This window comes from Lissotriton helveticus, chromosome 7, assembly GCF_964261635.1.
Source record: "Lissotriton helveticus chromosome 7, aLisHel1.1, whole genome shotgun sequence".
NCBI classification, from domain to species: domain Eukaryota; kingdom Metazoa; phylum Chordata; class Amphibia; order Caudata; family Salamandridae; genus Lissotriton; species Lissotriton helveticus.
The window spans coordinates 1737690362-1737715647 of record NC_136068.1 but is presented as its reverse complement, the minus strand read 5'-3'; the positions used below and the strand labels follow the sequence as shown (position 1 = coordinate 1737715647).

Sequence of the window (25286 nt, the reverse complement as noted above, 5' to 3'; positions counted from 1 at the left end):
AAGCATTTCATTACGTGGAGAAAACAGTAGATGAAGGATTCAACCCTCGTTTAGGCATAATATTTTTACAAATAAAGTTCTAAAAAATGTTGGGCAAGAAAGAAGCAATTAAAGAGAACTAAATAATTCATGATTGAGATCCTGAACACTTTCCGGCCGATTACGATGCGTTCTGGAAAAGGAGCTTTTCTAGGCCGTAACTCAGTAACATTTCCGACCGCCGCATTACAAAGCTGGTGATTGAGAATTATACTGGCCGGTCATTATGGCTGGCTTCTGACGGGCTCAAGGAACCTATTGGCCAGTCGGAGCCCGGCCCGTAGTCCCACAAGGTGGCCTTCCTGCTCTTGGGATTACGATACTCGGTCCCCGGCAGGTTTTCCTTGTGGTGCTTTCTGACATGGAAAGCCTGTCGGAGAGCGAGTATGGTTGCCCCTAGCAGGACCCCCTTGACTCTTGAGGCCTTCGGTTGGGGGCCAAGGGGAAACCTATGGTGCCCTCTGTTCACCCCTGCACTGTGGCAGGCACCCTGTAGTGCCTGCCACACAGTTCAGGTATGAACACAGACTCCCATTTCTCTATGGGAACTTGTGTTATGGCCAGTTTACAACCATAACACAAGCTTCCATAGAGTAATGGAAGTATGAGACCAAACAGTGTTCGGTCGCATTCCGATTAGGTGGTCAGGACCGCCGACCTGAGGTCGGCCAGTCCCATTTCCACATGGGTGTTGGGCAGACATAAGTCCGCCTGACATTGTAATCACCCCCTATAATTACAAAGGTTTCTGACATTGTCCTACTTTATTGATATGGACCAATTTGCAGTTAAGGCTTTTAAAATCAAAATATTTAAGAGTAGTGACGTCAAACATCATCAGCAAAATTCAAAATTAAATATTATTGGGGTTTTCTCAGAATGTGAGAATTTGTTATTACATCAGATTTCCCTTTTTGACCACAGTGTTCAAAGTCGAAAAGCAGGTTTGAGTTGCTAGAAACATGCTTAAAAGGGATTTTAAACTGCATTTTTGACCAAGTACATGAATATTCCCGGTTTAACTCAAAGAAGCCATATACGCAAGTTAAATTCCAGTAAAACAGAGACTTTTCTTATTTCATAAAAAAACATTCAGCGGGCATAAAATTCCTCAGTAAGTTCACGTCGCTTCTCAATAACCGATAGCCCCATCATATCACTGCTCTGTAATTCAGATTCTAATTTTATTGGCTGTGTGGCAGCAAGAGTGTTGAAGTTACAGAGCGTCCTCAAATGTTGTCAACGGGTGTTTTTTGAGGAATCGCATTTAGTCACATCGATTAGTTCCATAGCATTCAATAAGGTAGAGTGTATTTTGCCAGATATACAGAAAGTACATGAGTAAAATTCCTTAGCTTTCACACATTATTAAAAACCCTTAATCCATTAGTTTGTGATTTGGCCTTACAGTTGCTGTGAGAGAGTATGCTTGAAATCATTCAAGCACCTTGACATAATTTCCCCCAGGTAAGTGTAAGACTCTACTACATCCAATTTTTCTTTACCTATCTACCAACCGAATTCGGATATTTCTGAAGTTTTTTACCCTTTAAGATCATATTATATTTTCGGGGACATTCATTTTCAGAAAATGAGCATCAACAAAGTACAATAGTGATATCAAATGACTGTTCAGGCCATTTGGTGCTCAATCTAAAATCAGAGTGTTGTTCGCATATAAAAAGTGTGTCACAAAGTGGCTCTCAATCCTCCATACCGCCGAAGTGGGTAGGTAAATCACAAACATAACGAGAGATGAATGGAGGGCGACTGGACAACCCTGTTTCAGGCTGGTTTTAGTGGGATTTACAGATGGTAAATCCTGGCCACCAGCCAGCAGCACTTCACGTTGGGTGGAAGAATGTAAGGCAGAACTTAAGTTTAACATGCAAACCAATTCTTTTTTTTATTTTTTTTTATAACTTTTTTATTGGCAGCACAAGCAGACTTACATTTAAAAAATAAAGCATTTTACAACAAGAGTAAAATTAAGAAGAAAATTATAATACATGAATTCCTTGAAAACTTAATCAAATAAAAAATAGGCAAAGAGATTTACAGTATATTAAAGAAAAATACATCAGTTTCTTCTGCGTCAAATAAACTTCTGACCATAAAAAAAAAAAAAAGGAAAAATAGGGACTATTCACAAAACTAGTACTGCGAAGATGAAGTCATTCATTCGTGAATAGGGAACAGATTACCCCAAATTTTATCTACTTTCTTCAGAGAACCAATCCCTCGAATTTTGGCAGTTGAAAATTCCATATCGTATATCTCGTTTACCAGAAGCCATCATTCGGTTACTAAAGGTGGTTTGTCAGAGATCCAAGCCCTAGCGATTATCAATCTTGCACAAGAAATTAGAATAAACATTAGGTCCTTATAAGTAGCAGTATTTGGTTGTATTCCCAAAAGTATCATCTCGGCGGAGAATTTACCAAAGAATAATTTATTCAGACCAATTCTATGCACTTTTTTCTACAGAGTTAGACGATCGAGTCTGTGAAATGCTGTGGAAAAATCGATAAAAGCTGGATGGAGTGGGAAACCTAAAAAAGTAACATATTTTTCCATGATGAGTTGAAGCCCTGTAATATTACCTTATGTGTAGTGTTTTTTCCTGAAGCCAGATTGCTCTACTGGGATCATCATTTCTACCTCTACCCAGAAATGGAGGTGCTCCATTATGTTTTTAGCATAAATGTTGCCTGCATTATCTTATAGGGCAATTTGCAGATAGTTATTTGGCAAATTTCAAGCTCCCATTTTATGCAGTGGAACTATGAAATTTTCTCAGTTCAGCATGGGGGAACTTTGAAATGAGAGTAACAGTATTCAAAACAGGTGCTATGGAGATCACCGAAAGCTTGGCTTCTCTCTTAAAGAAAGAGATCGGGACTTCATCCAGACACTGAGGTTCTCATTTTTTTGGATGAAGCCCTCAATTCATTCACATGTGGGAGGTCCATATGTGTGTAACTTAGATTCCAAAGGGAAAGAGGGTACCTCACAAAAAATGTCCCCATAATTAGTGGCATATATCTCTGTGATATAACTACTCAATTGCTCTTCCCTAATAGAAATGGAAAGTCTTTTCACTCTCGTCCCGCAGCATTCAGCAATGACCTCCCAGAATGTGTCGTATCATTACACAAGGTTACCTCTATTAATTCAATCCATTTGCGCTCACATTCTTGGAATCAGATTTACAAGGACTGGCACATCCCTGCATGTTAGCAGGGATGCACCAGTAAAGACGCGACATGTCGAAATACCCTTGCGCCATGACTGATGCGTCGCTTTTACAATGCAACGCACAGTGGCACAAGGATAGTCAGATGCGTGTTGCATCTTATGTCGTAAGGGCAGCACATTGCGGGAGTCGTGTAGCAAGCGCGGCACAAATACAGCAATGCTCAGGGGCGCCCTATACCTAACATGCTGTGTCACTCCTTACGCCTGCTACAAGCAGGCGTAAGGTTTTGACGCAGCGGGGACGTGAAATTGACTCAGTGAAATCTTGTAGATTTCAATGCAACACTTTTACGGGACTTCCTTGCAATGGAACACCCACTCTGCATACATTATACCGAGGCAGGTATAATGTAGCGCAGGGCTTTACAATGTGACTCATGTCACTAGATGCATCACGTTGTAAATCTGTCGCATAGTGGCGCATTGTTTATGACGCAGCTGCATCAGAGAAGTGACGCAATGGTGTCGTAAAAATGTCGCAAGGGGCTTGTAAATCTGTCCCCTTGATTTCTAAGGCCCACCTTTAACCTTCAGCGGTACAAAAGGGGGTGGTAATGGACGGAGCATCTGAACCAATCAAACACTCACACCCAGTCAAAAGATCTGGGTTTAATCCATCACCGTTCTTTAGCCCACTCTGCCACCCCAGTTCAGACATGGCTAAATGGAAATCAGTCTGACCCTGTGCCTCATGGGAACAGTCCAGCCCGAACTGCCAAGCCATGCCTTCCCTGGACCGGAAACAAGCTTCCGAGGACCGGTTTCTGGCATTACAGCCGTCTTCAGCCCGGCTTGCTTGAATCCAGTGGCAAAGTGAGCAAGGGACTCACGTCTGAGCATACCCTGCCACACTTATGGTGGCCAAAAGCGGTACAAAAGGGGGTGGTAATGGACGGAGCATCTGAACCAATCAAACACTCACACCCAGTCAAAAGATCTGGGGTTAATCCATCACCGTTCTTTAGCCCACTCTGCCACCCCAGTTCAGACATGGCTATATGCAAATCAGTCTGACCCTGTGCCTCATGGGAACAGTCCAGCCCGAACTGCCAAGCCATGTCTTCCCTGGACCGGAAACAAGCTTCCGAGGACCGGTTTCTGGCATTACAGCCGTCTTCAGCCCGGCTTGCTTGAATCCAGTGGCAAAGTGAGCAAGGGACTCACGTCTGAGCATATCCTGCCACACTTATGGTGGCCAAAAGCGGTACAAAAGGGGGTGGTAATGGACGGAGCATCTGAACCAATCAAACACTCACACCCAGTCAAAAGATCTGGGTTTAATTCATCACCGTTCTTTAGCCCACTCTGCCACCCCAGTTCAGACATGCTTTAGGAGAGTAATCCATTCCCCTCTTTCATCCGGAGAAGATATGAATTGGTTTCTCATTAGGCTATTTATCCCTTTATTCAGGAATGAGACTGGTTGTCACATTTGTCTACACTGAGAGATCTTATGCCCTTGGTCCTGCCTAGAAACTGTTTCATATAATGCCTAAATTTAAGGATTACATCTGAGGTCCAAGATTCCCTATCACTGATTACACTTGCCAATGTCTCCTAATTTCTCATTCTTCTCGAAGCTCGTCATAATCCTGTTAAATGTTCCAGGGGCCACACCTGCCAAATAAGACCCTATCTTAAAAAAATAGACCTTTGTGATCACTGGTGGCGCTATTGATGATGTTAGTTTCAGAGATGACATTGAAAATGGAATAAGAAGTGATAAGGTAGTAGATTATAGAGCACCCAGTAGTTTCTTTATGAGAGTAATGGGCGGAAGAGTCGAAGCCTCATCTAACATTTACTTTCAAAAAATCCATTTTCCTTAGTAGATCCAGGAGTAACAATCCTCTTTCATCCATGCACTGGGGCTCCAATGGAGTCTGCTGCCCTGCAGTTGTTCCTACAGCCTGTCTCCTCTTGTTGGTGGTGTCCCTGCCCTTTCTGTGGCACCACAGAAGTCAAATATGAAGATTTTGCAGCCCCTCATAGGGCCTTTTTTAAGGCACGTCTTTGCCCTCAGGCATGTATAACTGATGAGCAGCTTCATACTCAATGAAAGATGCCTTTGTTTCCATATTTTTCAACACAAAGCTGTGCATTGCGTCTTTTTATTTTTTATCGGCTGCCTGCCCATCCCATCACCCACATGTCCAGAACCTATGTTCCTGGACATGTGGGTGTGGCTGGCTCTACTTGGTGCCTACCGGTTCCCCCCAGACACAGGCACACAGAGTGGGGAAGGGCATCCCGCAATACTCAGGCTTGGCAGGTGAGCTCCTTTCTGTTCTTTGGTCATTGAAGAAATTAGATCCCTCGGGGACAGGGGAGCCCAGGGGACTAGGATATTACTGCACACAGGGACCCATACATGCTCACTCTCCGCTTCTCTGTTTTTTCGTGTGTGACTTCCAGGTCCCGGGGCCTTCCCCAGAGGTAGCTAGAAAACCAGAACATTATGTTAATTTTGCATTGCTAGTCCTGATCCCTCTGGGGGACCAGATTTCTCTGGGTTTTTTCTTGTGGACTGTTGAGCCTATGTGGACACATTTGGTGTCTTTTTGCCTCTAGTGGGCAGCTCTAGCCACTAGAGGGGACTCTTCAGGTCTCCTGTCCTCTAGGTTTTTCAATCTTTCTTAGAGCTTGTTTTCTTTGCCCTCCCTACTTTGGACCTGTTCTCCGTCGAGAACCTGGTGTTCTGCTCAGCTTAGGGTCCCCTCCGGTGGCACCCTGTAGCTCTCAAGGCAGAATACCCTCCATGCCTGCCCTTTTACGCTCCCATAGCCTCCATGGCCAGTTAAAGGGCACCCTTGTGATAACAGAAGTCAGGGGGTGGCCCTCCGATTAGATAATACCTCTGCAGGCCCAGTCATTAAAAATCCTGGTGAACCCTCCTACCCTAGGGTCCGCTAGCAGGTCCATCACTCCACCATCCCTCAGATGGTGTAAAGGGTCCCCAAGGAGATGAATCCAATGTGTCCTATGCAGGCTAAATCCAGGGTGCCCTAGCACCACTGAAAAGGGGTTGGCCTTCTTCAGAGACCTGTGAAATCCATATCCTCTCTCCCTTTGTTCTCCTATTCATAGATTTTTAAGTGGGGTTGAAAGGTGCAGAAGGGAAGAACCTCCGTCCAATTTAGGGATGACACATCATCCTTCCACCTCTGTCTGAATCCTCTTGCAGAGCATCTTGGGACATTCCAACATGGTAAATTGAATTGATAAGTTCGAAGACCTGATTTGGGCAACTAAGCACTGCCCATAGATGCCACAGCTATTGGTTCCATCTCCTCTGTGATAGGCTCCAGGGATCTGATCTTTCCCTTGTGTTCTTTCCGGGGTGAGCCTTCATGGGCCTGTGAAAAAGAATTATTACATGCAGAGTCTGTCTCCACCCTTTTCTTTCCCAGAAGTAGGTCCAAGCTGGGACGGGATGGCTCGATGGTGACATTAATGTTCATGAGACAGCGAATAGACAAGAGGGACAGCTGATGTAGACTGATCCATAGGCTTGTCTCAAGAGGAAGGGCTTCCGCTCTTAGCGACATTTAATGAAATCAAATGTGGGGCAAATTAATAGTGGGGAGGAGTGGTGCAATGTGCGGGAAGGGCTCTAGCTCTAAACTTAATGCATGATTATCTTTGAGGGGTAGCCATGGGCGTTATTTAAATACTACCTAGGCCCTCTGGAAATCCACACCCCATGGCCTTTACCTTTATCTAGTACATAAAACTACAATTGTAAATAAAACTACACAATACATTTCCTTTTATGAAAGACGAAATAGTATTTAGAAAAAGATGCCATGCTTGGCTGGTGATCAAGCGATATAAACAAGCACATAAATAAAAATATCTTGGTCTTTCCTTAGGTGTGTTTTATAAGTAAAAAAAATGTATTTGAGGCTTAGGCTCTTGCCATGCATAGGTGCATCACTAAACTGGTTTAAAATCCCAATTAAAATAAATGTTAGATTCTTTAATTACAAATCTGAAACATGTGCTCGTAGGAAGTGTTCCTTTAAATCAATTCAATATTTGAAGATGTTGACAAACAATTATGTTTTGTTTAGAGGCTCAGCACACGCAAGTTCTTGTAACTAGATTCAGTCCGTTTACGGAAATCATTGCTGCATTATTAAAATAAAAAGACACATGACTATTTCAGATTTTCTTTGCCCCATATGGTTAGCAAAACATGTTTACTTTCTGTAACAGCAGGTCTAGGTGGCTTTTTTTCTCTCTCTGCTTTTTAAATGCATTTGAGTGTGAATTAATTGGACATGCTTCTTGCTATGTCCACTTTATAGGATGAGCATTTATATTACCAATTTGCACGTCAAAATCTTGTCGGTGTCTGTAATGATAAACTATTTACCTCCTCTAGCATAATCGAATACTGCTGATTTTGCTATGTCATAGAAACGAATCTATCATTTTGATCTTTTCTCCACTTTACTCAATGTATACTTACTGGTCTGTGTTTGTAAAGGTTTGAATTAACTACTCAAATAAATATTTCACTCGGTAGCCCTGCTCCCGCCTCTTTGTGAACGACCCACAGGCTTATAAACTCAGCCCCTCTTTTCACTACCAATGAGATGAGGGTTCTTAAGTTTCTTTTCACTGCCAAATAGGTGAGTGTTTCTGAGTTTCTTCTCACTACCAATTAGGTGAGTGTTTCTAAGTTTGTTTTCACTACCAATTAGATTAGGGTTTCTAAGTTTTTTTCACTACCAGTTAGATGAGGGTTTCTGAGTTTCTTTTCACTACCAATTAGGTGAGTGTTTCTAAGTTTGTTTTCACTACCAATTAGATTAGGGTTTCTAAGTTTTTTTCACTACCAATTAGATGAGGGTTTCTGAGTTTCTTTTCACTACCAATTAGGTGAGTGTTTCTAAGTTTGTTTTCACTACCAATTAGATTAGGGTTTCTAAGTTTTTTTCACTACCAGTTAGATGAGGGTTTCTGAGTTTCTTTTCACTACCAATTAGGTGAGTGTTTCTAAGTTTGTTTTCACTACCAATTAGATTAGGGTTTCTAAGTTTTTTTCACTACCAATTAGATGAGGGTTTCTGAGTTTCTTTTCACTACCAATTAGGTGAGTGTTCCTAAGTTTGTTTTCACTACCAATTAGATTAGGGTTTCTAAGTTTTTTTCACCACCAATTAGATGAGGGTTTCTGAGTTTCTTTTCACTACCAATTAGGTGAGTGTTTCTAAGTTTGTTTTCACTACCAATTAGATTAGGGTTTCTAAGTTTTTTTCACTACCAATTAGATGAGGGTTTCTGAGTTTCTTTTCACTACCAATTAGGTGAGTGTTTCTAAGTTTGTTTTCACTACCAATTAGATTAGGGTTTCTAAGTTTTTTTCACTACCAATTAGATGAGGGGTTCTAAGCTTCTTTTCACAACCAACAAGATGAGAGTTTTTAAGTTTTCCAAAATGAGGTCTTGCCTTTTTAGAACAAGGCTGTGTAATTGGCAGGGGCGCATCAACTGCTCTGATAAGCTACTCTTGGGACAAAAGCGGAGAGTTGAAGCTCATCCTTACCTTCCTAGCTTGTTTAGTCTGCATGCTCAAGTGTGTTCTATAATTTCAAGCCTAGGTCTGCCCCTTATTCATATGATTTCAAGTTATATGTTAAGAATAAATATAACTAACACATAAACATCGTTATACTAAGAACAAAAACTTATATTAACATTGTAACAAAAAAATACATCTCAAATGAGTTTTAACAATACATTGTCCAATGTAGTTCACCTATAAAGAAAAAATAAAACTTAAACGTGAAAGCAATTTGGAACCTAGGTACTAGTTAAAAGGTGTAATGTTGTCTAAAATACGACTCTTTTTACAATAGAAAATTGTAACACATTAAGCAATGAATTCCATGCATTTCGCATGTGACATAGAAAAGTGTGACCTCACAGTTCTCAGGTTAGACTTTCCTAATCCTTATAAGACATTCAGCAATACCTCAATTTAACAAAATAACATAGTCGTATATTTAATGTTTCACAATCTTTTAGGGAGTTCCCTGAGACACGATTTTATTTAATCAGTCAGGATTTAAAAAGTTACATTTAGAAGTTACATAGTTCCAAGAAATCTTTCCATATATTAGAAAATAATTCTGCTTGTCTTTTAATTTAATTTAAGTGGAGTGGTATCTTCTCTAAGCGAGGTAGGTTTACCATACTTAATCGTCATTACTCCATCATTGTTTCATCTCTTCTTTATCTTTAAGCACCTCATCATTCTGATTGTTTCAGTCTTTTGCATTTCTGTCTCATCTGTTTCTCCCCTCTTGTTTCTGTCTAGGGGCAGTGAGTGTGTACATCTATGTTGTTGAGCCAAAAGATCCTCCCTCCGAGACCAACGTCCCGATGGTGCCAGAGAATTGGCAGCCACAAGCTCCAACCTGGGAATCCCAGAATGCATTGCCTGTGCAGAGTGATGGCTGGCAGCCCCAGGCTCCGGAAATTTTGCTCCAACATCCCCCTGGGCTGCAGCCTGAAACTGGAGCAACGCAACCAATGAATTTCACCTGGCAACCATATCAAGGCGTCTTGCCAATGCAGCAAACAGCAGGGCAACCTCCACAGCAAACAGTGACCCAGCCAAAGCAGGCACAGGACCCAGGATTGAAGCCACCACAGCAAACAGTGCCCCAGTCACAAGAGGGACAAATCTTGCCATATCAAGCAAACAGTCAACCAGGCCAAAGGGAGGAATCACCAGAGGAAACATCATAGCATAAGCAAGTGTAAAACTGTCCAAGTAACCAGCCACTGAGTACAAGTAAATGAAACATCCTCAGCAAGCATATATTCAACCTAACTATGATAAATTAAGCCAGACCACGCAATGAGAAGTACAGCCTCAGTAAGGGAAAGTCCATCAAAGAGCAGTCTCTCGAGCTATCCTTGAAACTTATAAATACAGCAAACAACCAGCCAGCACTATCGGACAGAAGCACAGTCGCGGGCAAAGAATAATCCTGCGAGCTTTGTCTATTGAATGTTTGGAGAGTATGGATTATACTCTAAAACTGTTTCAGATATGGCTAAGCAATTACGCAATTTAATCTACAACACAATTTTCAGATTGTATTATTTACCATCCGTGGATTTCACACGGAGTTCTTAGATGTAAACACACAAAAGGTAATGGGAGGAATGATTGCAATAAGTCTACCCACAGGCAAGCGGTCGAGGTGGCATTCCAATACATCTTTCTTTTGCTCACAATGCCACCTAAGTTTGGGTCAACCATATGCAAATCAATCTTGGCCCTGCTCCAATAACAACAGTCCGGTCCGAACTACAAGGCCAAATCCTCTGAGATTTCCAAGGATTTCATGGTTTTGAGCAGCATCCAGGGCACTTTTTGTCTTTATAAATTATGTATGTATCTACAAATAAATTGATTAACATTCCCTCAAAACTGGTTTTACAGTTGAATGGGGTGATTCCACATATCTAAGCATCTGTCCTCACCTGGGAAAAACTGTTTGCTCATCTTTTTCTCCTGAGGATTTTAAAACCATCTTCTGACTACTGAGCACTATTGCTCCCACCCAAGACATCTACAAACTCCATCACATCTCTCTCTCTTACCCAAAGCATCCTGTGAAGAAATTACTAACTCATCGATAATACCCTAAAGTGGCACCTAAACTTAACCAGACTCAAATAAACATTGAGGCAATACAATAACCATCACATCTATGCAATACCATATACCACAATAACGGATCTTACATTCTCTGTATGTTAAATCATTCCAACTGTAAACCAACCTTAAAAAGTACTTCATAGACAATATCTCAAGAATATAAAACACATTTTCAATCTAGTAACCATTCTTCTCTGAGTCAGCACCTACTCCCTTTCTGACCTTTATTTCTGTTTCTCCATCATATATCCATGCAGAATACCCTTTCCACCATAGTCCCAGGCCTGCACTCCAAATATTTGAGCATATTTTATTCCAGACATTACTAATTGCTCAGTCTAGAGGAACTATTCCAAAGCCTTCCAACACACTGTCTTCACAGTCTTTATAAAAAGCCATTCTAGATTGAGGGATTACTACAAACAATCTCCTCATTCATATCATTTGATAGAATTCCTAAATTCTGGAAGTTAATGTAGTCTCCTAATTTCAAAAGGTTCTTAATCTCATTCTTTAACCACTTCCATGCTAATGACAAGGCCAGCTCGTCATGCAGTACACTGGAGCTGTGCTTATGACGAGCTGACCTTGTCATGAACAATGGGAAAAGTCATAGTTCAGCACCCAGCGGGAATTGCCTTAGCATTGAAGGTGTTAAAAGAAACTGTGAAAACTCTGTTTGTATTACACCAGGGACGGAGGGAATCAACAACGTACTGGTGGTACAGGCCAGATTTGCCACATTGCGTTGGAAGCAGCTGGTAGTGACATACTCTTTTGTCTTCCAATCCTGACAAGCTCGACCAAGACAGATATACAGCCATTTAGCTAATTATATGGAAAATTTCCAACTCAAATGATGTGCCAATCTGGTTGGTCTCAGGATGACCATTGACGCTGCCTGCAATATCCAGGTGTTTCAACTATTCTGATTATCTATCTGCTAGACCTGTTAGCCTTAGGGTGGTCTTCCCTCAAACTTTTTGCCTTACTCCTTAATTTTTGCTAATCTAATTTTTGTTGGCTTTAGGACTATGTGTACTTTAACACTGCTACCAGTGAAATGTGCATGCACACTGTCCTTTAAACCTGATAAAAGTGGCTTACACCCAATTTGGCACATTTAATTTACATGTTAGTCCCAAGTAAAGTGGTACTACATGTACCCAGGACCTGTAAATGAAATGCTACTAGTGGGCTTGCAGCACTGATTGTGTCACCCACTTAAGTAGCGTTTGAACATTTCTCAAGCCTGTCATTGCAGCCTGTATGTGCAGTTTTGAACTGCCATTTCGATCTGGAAAAATAAAACTTTTGCCTAAACGTTCCTGTTTAATACATATAAGTCACCCCTAGGGTATGCCCTTAAAAGCCAAGAGTGCGGTGTATTTAAAAATCTGGACATGTAGTTTTAAAGTTTTCATGTTCTAATAGTGAAAAACTCTTAAATTCGTTATTCATTATGGCAAGGCCTACCTCTCCCTTAGGATAACATTGGGTTATTTTATTAGATTAAATAAGTACAATCTTTCAATTGGGAGCAAGAAGGAATGTAAAGTTTGGTGTCTCAAGAACTGTGATTTTAAAATACTCTTTAATTGTAAAGTCAGATTTTAAGTCACTATTCTAAAAATACCACTGGGTATATTAACAACGGCCAGTGATAATCATCGCAGGCCGTGCTTAGCGATCATTATATTATCGCAGGCTATCTCTGGTATTTATCGCCCTGGTAGCGTGTAATTAACAGCGCGTTACTCCAGGGCGATACAAATTTCAGAGATAGCGAGGTTATTGCCCTTTTGCAGGTATCAGCATAATCCATCCCCTATGTTAGGGATGGCTAAGTCAAGATTTTAAATCAAAGGGAGGGTAGGCCCTGGGACAGTAGCCAGGTAGGGCATGTTTACACAAAATACCAATCATTGTTATTAAGTCTGGATTTTAGCAGACTTTAGATTTTGGCGAAAACTGCTGTTTTCGGCAATATCTAATGTGCACTAAAATCATGTGGGCTGCCTTATAAGTATCACGATGTAAACATCAGCAATATTTGCAAGGTAGTCCATCTGGGGTACGCCCAGTAACGCCCACTTTGCATCTCATTGGAGATGCAAAGGGAGGCTTTGTGAAAAAGGGTGCTAATATGCGACTATGAATGTTAGCACCCTCTTGTAACTAGGACGCTGGTTTTATCTCAGTTTTGTTGGCTTTGTAAGCCAAAAAAGCAGAGATGAGGCCCTTGTAAATATGCCCCCACATCAGTAAATATATCAATTTCTTATATCAACCATTTAGGGCCTGCAACCTGTATCTTGGGGCATAGGATTAGGTGTAACTGGCAGTTAGTCTTTGTGTATTGCTTCTAGACAGTGAGACAAAGGAGGAATAGGTGTTGGCAGGATGTGTCATCTATGATTTAATGAGGGGGAGGAGGTGTCACTTACTTATCAGAAAGGTTCTACCAGGGCACACTCACAAAGGGTTTGACACTAGTCTTTGTGACCTCGGACAAGATGGACGAGGATGCAAAAGACACACAATTGATGGACGGATTGCAGAACAAATCAAAACATTCACCCCCAGTCAAGAGACCTGGGTTAAATCCATCATTCTTTTGCTCACCATGCCACCCCAGTTGAGACCTGACCATATGCAAATCAGTCTTGACCCTGTGCCTCATGGGAACAGTCTAGCCCGAACTACTAAGCCAGGTCCTCCCTGGACCAGAAACAAGCATCCTAGGACTGGTTTAGGGTTTAACCCCTCTTCAGCCAGGATAGCTTTAAGCCAGTTGCACAGTGAGCCCGGGACCCATGTCTGGGCATACCCAGCGCACTTAGGGCGAGGAAGCAAAAGACACGTAATTGATGGACGGAATGCAGAACACATCAAAACATTCACCCCCAGTCAAGAGATCTGGGTTAAATCCATAATTCTTTTGCGCACTATGCCACCCCAGTTATGACTTGACCATATGCAAATCAGTCTTGATCCTGTGCCTCATGGGAACAGTCCAGCCCAAACTGCTAAGCCAGGTCCTCCCTAGATGGGAAACAAACATCCTAAGACTGGTTTCGGGGTTTCACCCCTCTACAGCCAGGATAGCTTGAATCCAGTTGCACAGTGAGCCCAGGACCCACATCTGGGCATACCCGGCACACTTAGGGCGAGGAAGCAAAAGACACACAATTGATGGACAGAATGCAGAACAAATTAAGCCATTTACCCCAGTCAAGAGACCTGGGTTACATCCATTATTCTTTTGCTCACCATGCCACCCCAGTTTAGACCAGACCATATGCAAATCAGTTTTGACCCTGTGCCGCAGGGGAACAGTCCAGCCCAAACTGCTAAGCCAGGTCCTCCCTGGACCGGAATCAAGCATCCTAGGTCCCGTTTCGGGGCTCCACCCCTCTTCAGCCAGGATAGCTTGAATCCAGTGGCACAGTGAGTCCGGGACCCACACCTGGGCATACCCGGCTCACTTAGGGCGAGGAAGAAAAAGACACACAAATGATGAACGGAATGCAGAACAAATCAAAACATTCACCCCCAGTTAAGAGATCTGGGTTAAATCCGTCATTATTTCGCTCATCATGCCACCTCAGTTATGACCTGACCATATGCAAATCAGTCTTGACCCTGTGCCTCAGGGGAACAGTCCAGCCCAAACTGCTAAGCCAGGTCCTCCCTGGACCGGAATCAAGCATCCTAGGACCAGTTTCGGGGTTACACCCCTCTTCAGCCAGGATAGCTTGAATCCAGTGGCACAGTGAGTCCGGGACCCACAGCTGGGCATACCCGGTGCACTTAGGGCGAGGAAGCAAAAGACACACAATTGATGGATGGAATGCAGAACAAACCAAAACATTCACCCCCAGTCAAGAGACCTGGGTTAAATCCATCATTCTTTTGCGCACCATACCACTCCAGTTATGACTTGACCATATGCAAATCAGTCTTGAACCTGTGCCTCATTGGAACAGTACAGCCCGAACTGCTAAGCCTGGTCCTCCCTGGATGGGAAACAAGCATCCTAAGACCGGTTTCGGGGTTTCACCCCTCTACAGCCAGGATAGCTTGAATCCAGTGGCACAGTGAGCCCAGGACCCACATCTGGGCATACTCGGCACACTTAGGGTGAGGAAGTAAAAGACAGACAATTGATGGACAGAATGCAGAACAAATTAAAACATTTACCCCCAGTCAAGAGACCTGGGTTAAATCCATTATTCTTTTGCTCACCATGCCACCCCAGTTTAGACCAGAAAATATGCAAATCAGTCGTGACCCTGTGCCTCAGGGGAACAGTCCAGCCCAAACTGCTAAGCCAGGTCCTCCCTGGATCGGAATCAAGTATCCTAGGACCCATTTCGGGGTTCCACCCCTCTTCAGCCAGGATAGCTTGAATCCAGTGGCACATTGAGTCCGGGACCCACACCTGGGCGTACCCGACGCACTTAGGGCGAGGAAGAAAAAGACACACAAATGATGAACGGAATGCAGAACAAATCAAAACATTCACCCCCAGTCAAGAGATCTGGGTTAAATCCGTCATTATTTCGCTCATCATGCCACCCCAGTTAGGACCTGACCATATGCAAATCAGTCTTGACCCTGTGCCTCAGGGGAACAGTCCAGCCCAAACTGCTAAGCCAGGTCCTCCCTGGACTGGAATCAAGCATCCTAGAACTGGTTTCGGGGTTCCACTCCTCTTCAGCCAGGATAGCTTGAATCCAGTGGCACAGTGAGTCCGGGACCCACACCTGGGCATATCCGGCGCACTTAGGGCAAGGAAGCAAAAGACACACAATTGATGAATGGAATGCAGAACAAATCAAAAAAATTCACCCCCCCGTCAAGAGATCTGGGTTAAATCCGTCATTATTTTGCTCACCAAGCCACCCCAGTTATGACCTGACCATATGCAAATCAGTCTTGACCCTATGCATCATGGGAACAGTCCAGCCCGAACTGCTAAGCCAGGTCCTCCCTGGACCGGAAACAAGCATCCTATGACCGGTTTCGGGGTTTCACCCCTCTACAGCCAGAATAGCTTGAATACAGTGGCACAGTGAGCCCGGGACCCACATCTGGGCATACCCGGCCCACTTACGGTGAGGAAGCAAAAGACACTCAATTGATGGACGGAATGCAGAACAAATCAAAACATTTACCCCCAGTCAAATTATCTGACTGACTGACTGAATTATTTATTAAGTGCACTATTGCCGAGGCATCTTGGCGCTGTGTGAGGATTAGGATGAACATTACCAGTCTAGGATTTAGTAAATAGCCAAGTTTTTAAGGCCTTTCTAAACAGGATCTTATTAGTTTCCAGTTGTATCTCGGTGGGCAGTGAATTCCAAAGCTTTGCCGCCTGAAATGAAAAGGCCTTGCCACCCCATCGGGCTCTCTTTATCATTGGCAAACAGATCAGACCCAGGCTACCAGATCTTAATGTGCGAGGAAAAAGAGATTTCATATCCTCTGCACCTCCTCCATTTACAGCTTTGTAAACCTTTCGTCTAACAGGAAGCCAGTGTAGTTGCCTTATGCCATCGGACGTCGGGTGATGTTTCGGGAGATCCAACATCACTCTTACAGCAGCATTCTGCAATGATTGGAGTTTGGAGAGCTGTCTTCCTCCAATTCCCACATACCTTGCATTGCAATAGTCGATACGTGATAAAACCAAGGCTCCAACTGTCTTCCTTAATGCGAAAGGTATAAATGGCAGTATTTTTTGAAGGACCTTGATCGTGAAGAAACAGGCTGAGGTGACCTGATTGATTTGTGAGGTAAATGTGAAATCTTTGTCAATCACGAAGCCTAAGTTCTTAACTTGTTGCGCCAGGACGGGACAAATGCCATCTTCTGGGGGCCTCCATAACTGGTTCCAAATGGAGGAGTTTTGGCCAAATTCTATCACCTCTGTTTTCTCTGTGTTGAGCTTTAAGAAATTCTTATTCATCCAGCTCTTAACACTTATGAGGCATTTTCGGAAGCATTCAGCTGTGATTTCAACACTCTGAGTAAGTGACACCACTAACTGAGTGTCATCTGCGTATGACACCAGTTGCAGGCCTTGATCTTTTATCAGTGTTGCCAATAGGGTCACATACAGATTAAATAAAAAGGGGAATAATGCCGATCCCTGGGGGACTCCACACGGGAGAAAAAATTCTCCCAATTGAATTCCATCCCAGTTGATTTGTTGTACTCTTGAGTCCAAAAATGACCCAAGTAAGGTTAGGGCAGTATCTCTAATACCTACAGCTTTGAGCCTTTCCAGTAGGACCCCATGGTTAACGGTGTCAAAAGCTGCCTTTAAATCAAGTAATATTAGGACAGCTCTGCCACTTTCATCCACGGTCCTACGGATTTCTTCCTTTGCCATTATTAGAGTGGATTCCGTCGAGTGACGTGATCTGAAGCTGTGCTGCGTGGAGTCCAGGATGTTGTTATGGTCCACAAACTCCATCAGCTCCTGGTTCATAGCTTTCTCCAATATCTTAGATGGCAGAGGGAGACAGGATATAGGATGATAATGCTTTGTATCATGCGGGCCCAGTGAGTTTTTTCTTCAAGATGGGTCTTATGCAGGCCTTCTTCCATCTTTGAGGAAAGAATCCAGATCTTATAATCTCATTAGGAAGAGGAATCAGAAAAGTACTTACAACTTCAGTGGCCAGATGGAGCATATAGGGGGGCATGGATCTAGGGGTGAACCTGATTTAGTTTGAGGCTGGTGACCTGTTTTTCGTTAAGGGAGGAAAATTGGGATAGACAGTTCAGGGTTAGGTCCCGTGCTCTCCATGCCACTGAAGTCAAGCTATCATTGCTGATGAGGGCTGAAAGCCCGACCCCGGTCCTAGGATGCTTGTTTCCAGTCTAGGGAGGACCTGGCCTGGCAGTTAAACCATGTGATTTTGAAGACTCTAAGATTAGACTTATGCTTAGAACTTAAGCATAATTTAATTCATATATATCTATTTTGGTCAATAGAATTCTTAATTATTTTAAATTGTTAAAAATAGATTCAGTTCTATCTTTGTAGTTTTAATTGTAGGATTATTTGTAAGGTAAATCCTTATTTGCTTTAACATGACTGCCAAGTGGAATGGCAAATTATTTAATATTTATTTAATATTCTTAAGCATTCAAAAATGTTAAATCACTGGTATTGTAGATTTTGTGCTGTCTGAATCATCTTACTGCTACGTTTTTTTAATAGTCAGCATTTTATTAATCAATACCAGTGTTCATCCAAGCCTAAACATAAAACTTGTATCGGAGGATTAAAGGATTACAATGGACATTTTGGAAGAGGTGGTTTTTGGAAGACCCTTGCATCTTCCCATCTCTTTCATAACACAAGATATCCATCTACAGATGCTTTGGGCTCGCAGGAGTCAGTTGATAACATTAAATGTATCACAAAATGATAAACTGTTAACATATCTTTAGTAATTTACAAAAATCTTAGGGCATAGACTTGATTTGGTATTTAGAATATTTTAGGAATATCTGTATGGTGGAATTTATGTTATTTTCCAGTGTATTTATAAATTGATTGTCCTCGACTGCTAATGCCAGGCCACATGGTTTTAAAACAAATTGTTATAAAATACACCATGTAAACATAACATGAAGGTCTGTTGCATCTGAAGATATTTGCTGCTAACTTGGATCACGGTAAATTTCGTTATAGCTACCATTTTATGGGGCATATTATCTAGGAAGTGGCGGTGAGAGGCGTTAGCCTCCTTGGCTTAACGCCTCTCATCGCCGCTTCGGAAGCGCCAGGCTGCACCATATTACCAAGGATATAGTGCAGCCTGGTGTACTTTACGCCAACGCATGGCACCCTTACACCAGAGTGCAAGGGTGTCTGCGAGCTGGGAGGTTTGTTGTGTACAGGAAGGTTTTCCTTCCTGTACATAAACTAACCTAAAATGCCATTTTGTAACTTACATGTGTGCTGCTTCATGCAGCACACATGTAAGTTACAAAATGGCATTTGAAAAAAAGGTTTGTTTAGGTACAGGAAGGGACACCTTCCTGGATATAAGCAAACCATGGCATTTTGCTTTTTCCATGTGTGCTGCACAAGGCAGCACACATGGAAAAAGCAAAGCAAGGAGAAATTACGCATTTCTCCTCGCTTTGCCACTTTAAGACCAGGATTTTCCTGGTCTTAGGTTTGGCGCTGCCATCTATTGTTGCCTCTCTCGATAATAGATGGCAGCGTCGAAGTGAATAGGTGTTGCGGTGGAACGCCCACCCCAATACCCACTGCACGCCCCTTTCACACCAATTTTAGTGTGAAAGGGGCCCTATTAGCAAGGCAGCCTTAAGCCACATAACATGGCTTTTAGCCACGTTATGTGGTTTAACGCTGCCTTGGTAATAGGGCGTTGACCCTATCGCCACCACAACATCACAAAAAAGTGACGTTGTGGTGGCAATAGGGGCTTGGTAATATGCCCCTATGAACGTTAGCTGCTCCAAAAGATTTTACAACTGAAAATGTCTTAGATTGTGAGAATGCCACAAAATGGTTCAGCCAAAATCTAGGACAACACCACTTAAGGGGACTTTAAATGCAGCAACGTGATTGATTACAGGAAGTAGATGCTTCAATCATTTTGCACTGTGTCTCAGATCTGTGCTCTGGTTGCCTTCCGAAAGCAGGATCCAACTGAACATAGTCTGCTTGATGCACAAAGTCCTGCACTATGACACACCCAGACAAAGGTTGACAATCTCATGAAGCAGCAGCCACTCTCCAAAGTGTGAGTTCCCTGCGGCTGCAACCTGCGAGATTCAGGCTGAACCTCAGATAATTTATGACAGCTCCTTCTTAGGAGCTACCCCGATAATCTGGAACTCTCTCCTGGCAGATATTTGGATGAACACACCAACCACTACCTTCAAGAAAAAGGTTAAAGGAATGGTACTGTCCAGATTCCTACCTTAATTGGGTCTGAGAAGGGCTGAATCCTGGAAGTATCGAGGCATAGTTATAGGTAGCGGAGCACTGGCACACCACCAAGAAGACGACCATGTACAATGTTATCATTTGTGTTTTCTTTTCTGTTTTTATGTGTGTCTTTATTGCTTATTTTGCAGCTTGCTACCTTAGTTCATGAAACAGGACTTGGCGCTATAGGATACTCTCTAAATAAATCCCCTCACCTCAAGTCCAAGGCCATTCCCAATGTGGCTATATTTGGAGTGAGAATAGTAAATCTACCCATCACCATTGCCCAAAATGTTGCCCAATGTGGATAGTAGTAGTAAAAAATAGAAGTTTATTTAGACCATAGTCTGTAAAAACTGAATAAACACAACGGGCCCGATTCACAGAATGAACTTAAGAGTAAATCCTAAACTTACTACTATTTTGGTATTCACAGAATGCACTTACTACTTTCGGGATTCACAGAATGCACTTACTACTTTTGGGATTCACAGAATGAACTTACTACTTTCGGGATTCACAGAATGAACTTACTACTTTCAGTATTCACAGAATGAAATTAAGACTACTAACTTTACGTCCGCCGCCGGGCCGTATTTTCCGCCATCGGGCCGGAATTTACGGCACTCTGGCGGAATTTGCGAATACAGCCCGCAATTTACAGAAGAGTGCCGTAATTTACGATTACGGGCCGGAAATTCCGATTACGGGCCGGAAGATACGGATTTTGGGCAGTTGGTCATGTAATAGAAGGGTAAACACCTCTTCAAGTGCCTACCATCCCCCACCAGGGATCAGCTGATACACTGTAGTCAATCCCAGCCAACAGTCCCATTTTGCCATGGTGAATGTTGCCAGTGCCTACCATCCCCCACCACAATCCAGCTGAAGCCAATTAGCAATAATTGACCAGCACTAGAAAACACATAAAAGCAGCACACATTGAAGGAACCGGTTTCTCCACAGAGAGTTTGTGGCTACAACGCTCACAGTGGACCTGAAAATGGACATGAGGAGGAAAAGGAACTTCACAGCAGAAGAGACCACCATGCTTTTGAAGTTCATAGTAAGGCACCACAAGCGCCTCTATGGCTTACCACCCTACTGCACCAGTGGGCACAGAAGGCAGAGCTATGGCAGAAGATAGCCACTGCTGTCTCAGCCTTGAGGGTGGAGAGGCGCACAGTGCAGGACATAAAAAAAAGTGGCAGGACGAAAGGCAGAGGGTGAAGGAGAAATGCTCAAGGATTGAGTTAAGCAGGATCCTCCCTGCTGCATGCCCCACCCCGCATCCAGCTCACCCCACTGGAGGAGGATATCCTGTCAACAATACACCCCAACTTGATCCATGGGCTGCCTGTCAGTGACTTCCGCTACGTGGTACCAGGTAAGTGGAATGAAAAGGAAAAGTGCATGAAGAGATTGTCTGTGTTACACTGTCATTGTTATTAAGGAACTTGTCCAAAGTGTAAATTAATATATAGTCAGTCAGAGACTCATGTGTCACCCTCTGTATATAGCACCACAAGTCCCAGAATCCTTTGCATTAGAAATGGCAAATCCCTCCCCCCTAATGAAAACATGGACACAGTACTGCAGACGTACATACACAACCCTGCTAATTTAAAAACTGTTCATATTGACTGAAAAAGTGCAATGCTATATGGAAATGCTAAATAAAGTTACAAATATAAAGTAGCAATTGACAGTTATTTGCAGGGAAGCGCCAGTACCAATGTGACATGCAAGTCAACCCTTGCGCATACACGGATGCGTTGTGTTTAGATGGTGGTGCACTGTGGCGCAGGGATAGACAGTTGTGTGTTGAATCGGATGGTGTGTAGGGGGGCTTTGCTGGAGTCGTGTCGCAAGAGCAATGCAACTCCAATAATGTCCATGCACTGCCCATTCCTAACATGCTGCGCCACTCCTTACCTCTGATTCAAGCAGGCGTAAGGTTGCGTTGCAGCGGCCTCTGAAATGTGACTCTGTGAAACCTTGTAGATTTCACGGAACCACTTGTACGCTGATCATCCGAAAGGAATGCCCACCCTGGCTACACCAGAGCTGACGCAGGTTCAATGTTGCGCAGGGCCTCACAATGTGACGCTTCACCATAGAAGCGTCACCTTGTGAATTATTCTAAATGTGTCGTCTGTTGTACACCACCGTTGTGTTGTGATACAACAGCAGAGTAAATCTTATTCAAGGGGCTTGTAAACCTGCCACAAAATCTATAAGGAGTACATCACCCTGTGACAGCCTGAATCACAAAGCAGAAGGTGAGAGTATCATCAGATGTAAATATGTCATTCACATATTCTGTTGTCCATTTTCCACTCTGCCACGCCATTACATCCCCAACACACCACTGCTCCTACCTGCCCCGTCTGCGGCAGTACTTCACAACACTGTTAGCACGCAGAAGATATGGGAAAATCCCCAAAACGTTCCACAAGCACATTTCCCATTTGTTTACTTTTCTCTATTCTCACCTATTGACACATCCAGCTAGAGCACGGACAACTGCAGTAGCAAAGGCCACCGCATCTAAGGAGAGGAATCAGCAACGTACAGAGGAAGGCATGACAACCACAATAACTGGTAAGTCATGCTGGCCAGGAGATGGTCAAAATGCATAAATTGTCATGAGACAACAGAGGGACAAATAGTGCCCAGCTATGTAAGTCAAACAGTGATGCAAAATTAGCATCATTACAATTGGAGTTGTCAATGGACATTCACCTTTACCATATGACATTTGTGAACAGCCAAAGACAAAATGTAAAATGTCTTGGCTCATCATACCTTTGTAAATGTGGTACACAACTTGTATTTCACCAACAGACCCAGACCGGGGAAACCATTCCTGTAATCGAAGGCCACAACTAGTCAAAAGGGTGCAGCCACTATATTGTCATAGTGTCTGTAGAACTTATCAAGAAAGTCTATTTGCACAGATATGGAAATGAAAAACAAACAGTGAGATACCAGTCTCTGTAGTATTGACAATGCATACACTGTCCAACTTCAAATCTTAACAACCAACATTAAATTGCACAGTCCACACAGCTGTCATGTACTGCGTACGTTGGATAGATAATTTTCTGGGCATCAACAACACACGATAGTGGACCTTACCTCAGAATTCGTAGGCATGTCATTGTGATATAGGTAGCATCAAGGTAGTGGGCCCATTCCAAGTGATATGTGGGAGCACTCCTTACATTATTACATTTATCCCCTTCCTTGAAATATCAGTAACCTTCTCATACAAGTTTGTCAGTTGATGTGTCATCTTATTGATGTCAGTGCTGCATGGATGTAACAGCTGTCAAATGCTGCTTGTGAGCAGGTGCCCACATGTAAAGCCAATGAGGTAAACATGCTGCACATCGTCCTTGATTATCCGCAAATGGTTAATGAGAATAACATGTTGGCTCATAGCTACAATCTGTTGTACTAAAATATGGACATGTATTTCTCATCACAGGTGCTGACAGGATGAGACCACTGCAGCGGACAACATCCCGGGGGATGCATGACATCCTGGCTGCAGCTGTGAAACCGTCGCGCACCTGTCCTTCAGGTAAATCGGGCATGAGGTGTGTCACCAGCTTAGATTACTTAGCCATGACAGAGATCGAGATCCCCTTCGGCATGGAATCAACAGTTGTTGTTTACAAAGTGAAAACTAACCAGGAGTGTCACATATGCCTGTCTGTCAATTGTTGATGCAGATCATTGAGAATGTAGTTTCTACCCTCTACAGCTATGTCTACAACAACTATGAGGAGACAGGTGCAGCAGGATACACCAGGGGGGAGAGCGAAGGGACAGAGAGTTGTGGCTGGAGCTGGTGAGTTTGCTAGTATTATGTACATCTCTGTGTAACACCTCAGTGCTATGGTGTGAGCGGTCATTTGTGGTGGTACCCTGACCAGATCACATGATGCTCATCTGCTGATGCAAAGTACAGTTAAAACAACCCTGGTGTCGCAGCACATGTAATACCTGGTCAATCACTAATACGGTTGCAACCTCTGTGTTTCAGATGATGCTGAGGGAGAGGTTGACAGACCGACAACCAGTGCTGGCCAACGGGGAATCAGAGGGAGAATCCCCTGATCCTCCAGGCAGTGATGTCGGCAGCAACTCATGCCCAAGAGGAGGCTCAAGATCAAGAGGACGTTGACTTGGAGGAGGAGGAGGAGGAGGAGCACATGTACATTGACTCCGGTGTAGGAGGAGGAGCACTCCGGAGGAGGAGGAGGAGCACATGTACATTGACTACGGTGACCGCCTGGATTCCGTCCGGAACGGTTGCTCCACCACGCTCCCTGCTCGATCATTCTGCAGCCCAAACTGCCCGCAGCTGAAACCTCTTTAATCATCGACCTCCCGACTGCACCTGATATCGCAGCCTCAGGCAACACAATCGCGCTGCGAAGCCCTCACTCTTGAAGCGCTCTAATAACTTAAGTATCATCTGCCTCGCGCTCTCTGCATAATCGCGCTGGGAAGCCCTCACTCTTGAAGCGCTATAAAAACTTAAGCATTATCTGCCTCGCGCTCTGTGCATAGTCGCGCTTTGAAGCTCTCGCTCATTTACATTTACATTGCAGCGCCTTGGATACTGTTGCGCTTTGAAGATCTTTATCGTGTAGCACCTAGGAAATCCAATTGTGCTTATTTATTAGCGCTGTGTATTCATTCATCGCCTAGACTTCTGTGTTTGTGTAACACTGCGTGCAGCTTTTAGGTGCCTTAGATAAATTGCTGGAGAACATTGCACTGTGCCTTCGGTGTTTGTGTTTACTTTCATTCCTCCATTTTGTGTTTGGCTCTCCCCTGACCCGCCTCTCTGATCCCGCCTCCCTGCTGACCCTCCCACACACGAATAGCTGACCCTCCTCAGTCCCAGCCCAGCTGTGACCGCCTGGATTCCGTCCGGAACGGTTGCTCCACCACGCTCCCTGCTCGATCATTCTGCAGCCCAAACTGCCCGCAGCTGAAACCTCTTTAATCATCGACCTCCCGACTGCACCTGATATCGCAGCCTCAGGCAACACAATCGCGCTGTGAAGCCCTCACTCTTGAAGCGCTCTAATAACTTAAGTATCATCTGCCTCGCGCTCTCTGCATAATCGCGCTGGGAAGCCCTCACTCTTGAAGCGCTATAAAAACTTAAGCATTATCTGCCTCGCGCTCTGTGCATAGTCGCGCTTTGAAGCTCTCGCTCATTTACATTTACATTGCAGCGCCTTGGATACTGTTGCGCTTTGAAGATCTTTATCGTGTAGCACCTAGGAAATC

General features: G+C 43.5%; 1 protein-coding gene across 2 annotated transcripts in view; it reads left to right on the top strand.

Annotated features, from left to right (window-relative positions):
* Positions 1 to 10750, top strand: part of LOC144770722 (uncharacterized) — a 71252-nt gene extending 60502 nt beyond the window's left edge. For both annotated transcript variants that reach the window (XM_078655454.1, XM_078655453.1), the window contains one exon: positions 9626 to 10750. In XM_078655454.1, coding sequence (XP_078511580.1) covers positions 9626 to 10059 — 434 coding nt within the window. In that variant the 3' untranslated portion in view covers positions 10060 to 10750. The remainder of the gene's footprint in view (positions 1 to 9625) is intronic.
* Positions 10751 to 25286: the final 14536 nt, after the last annotated feature.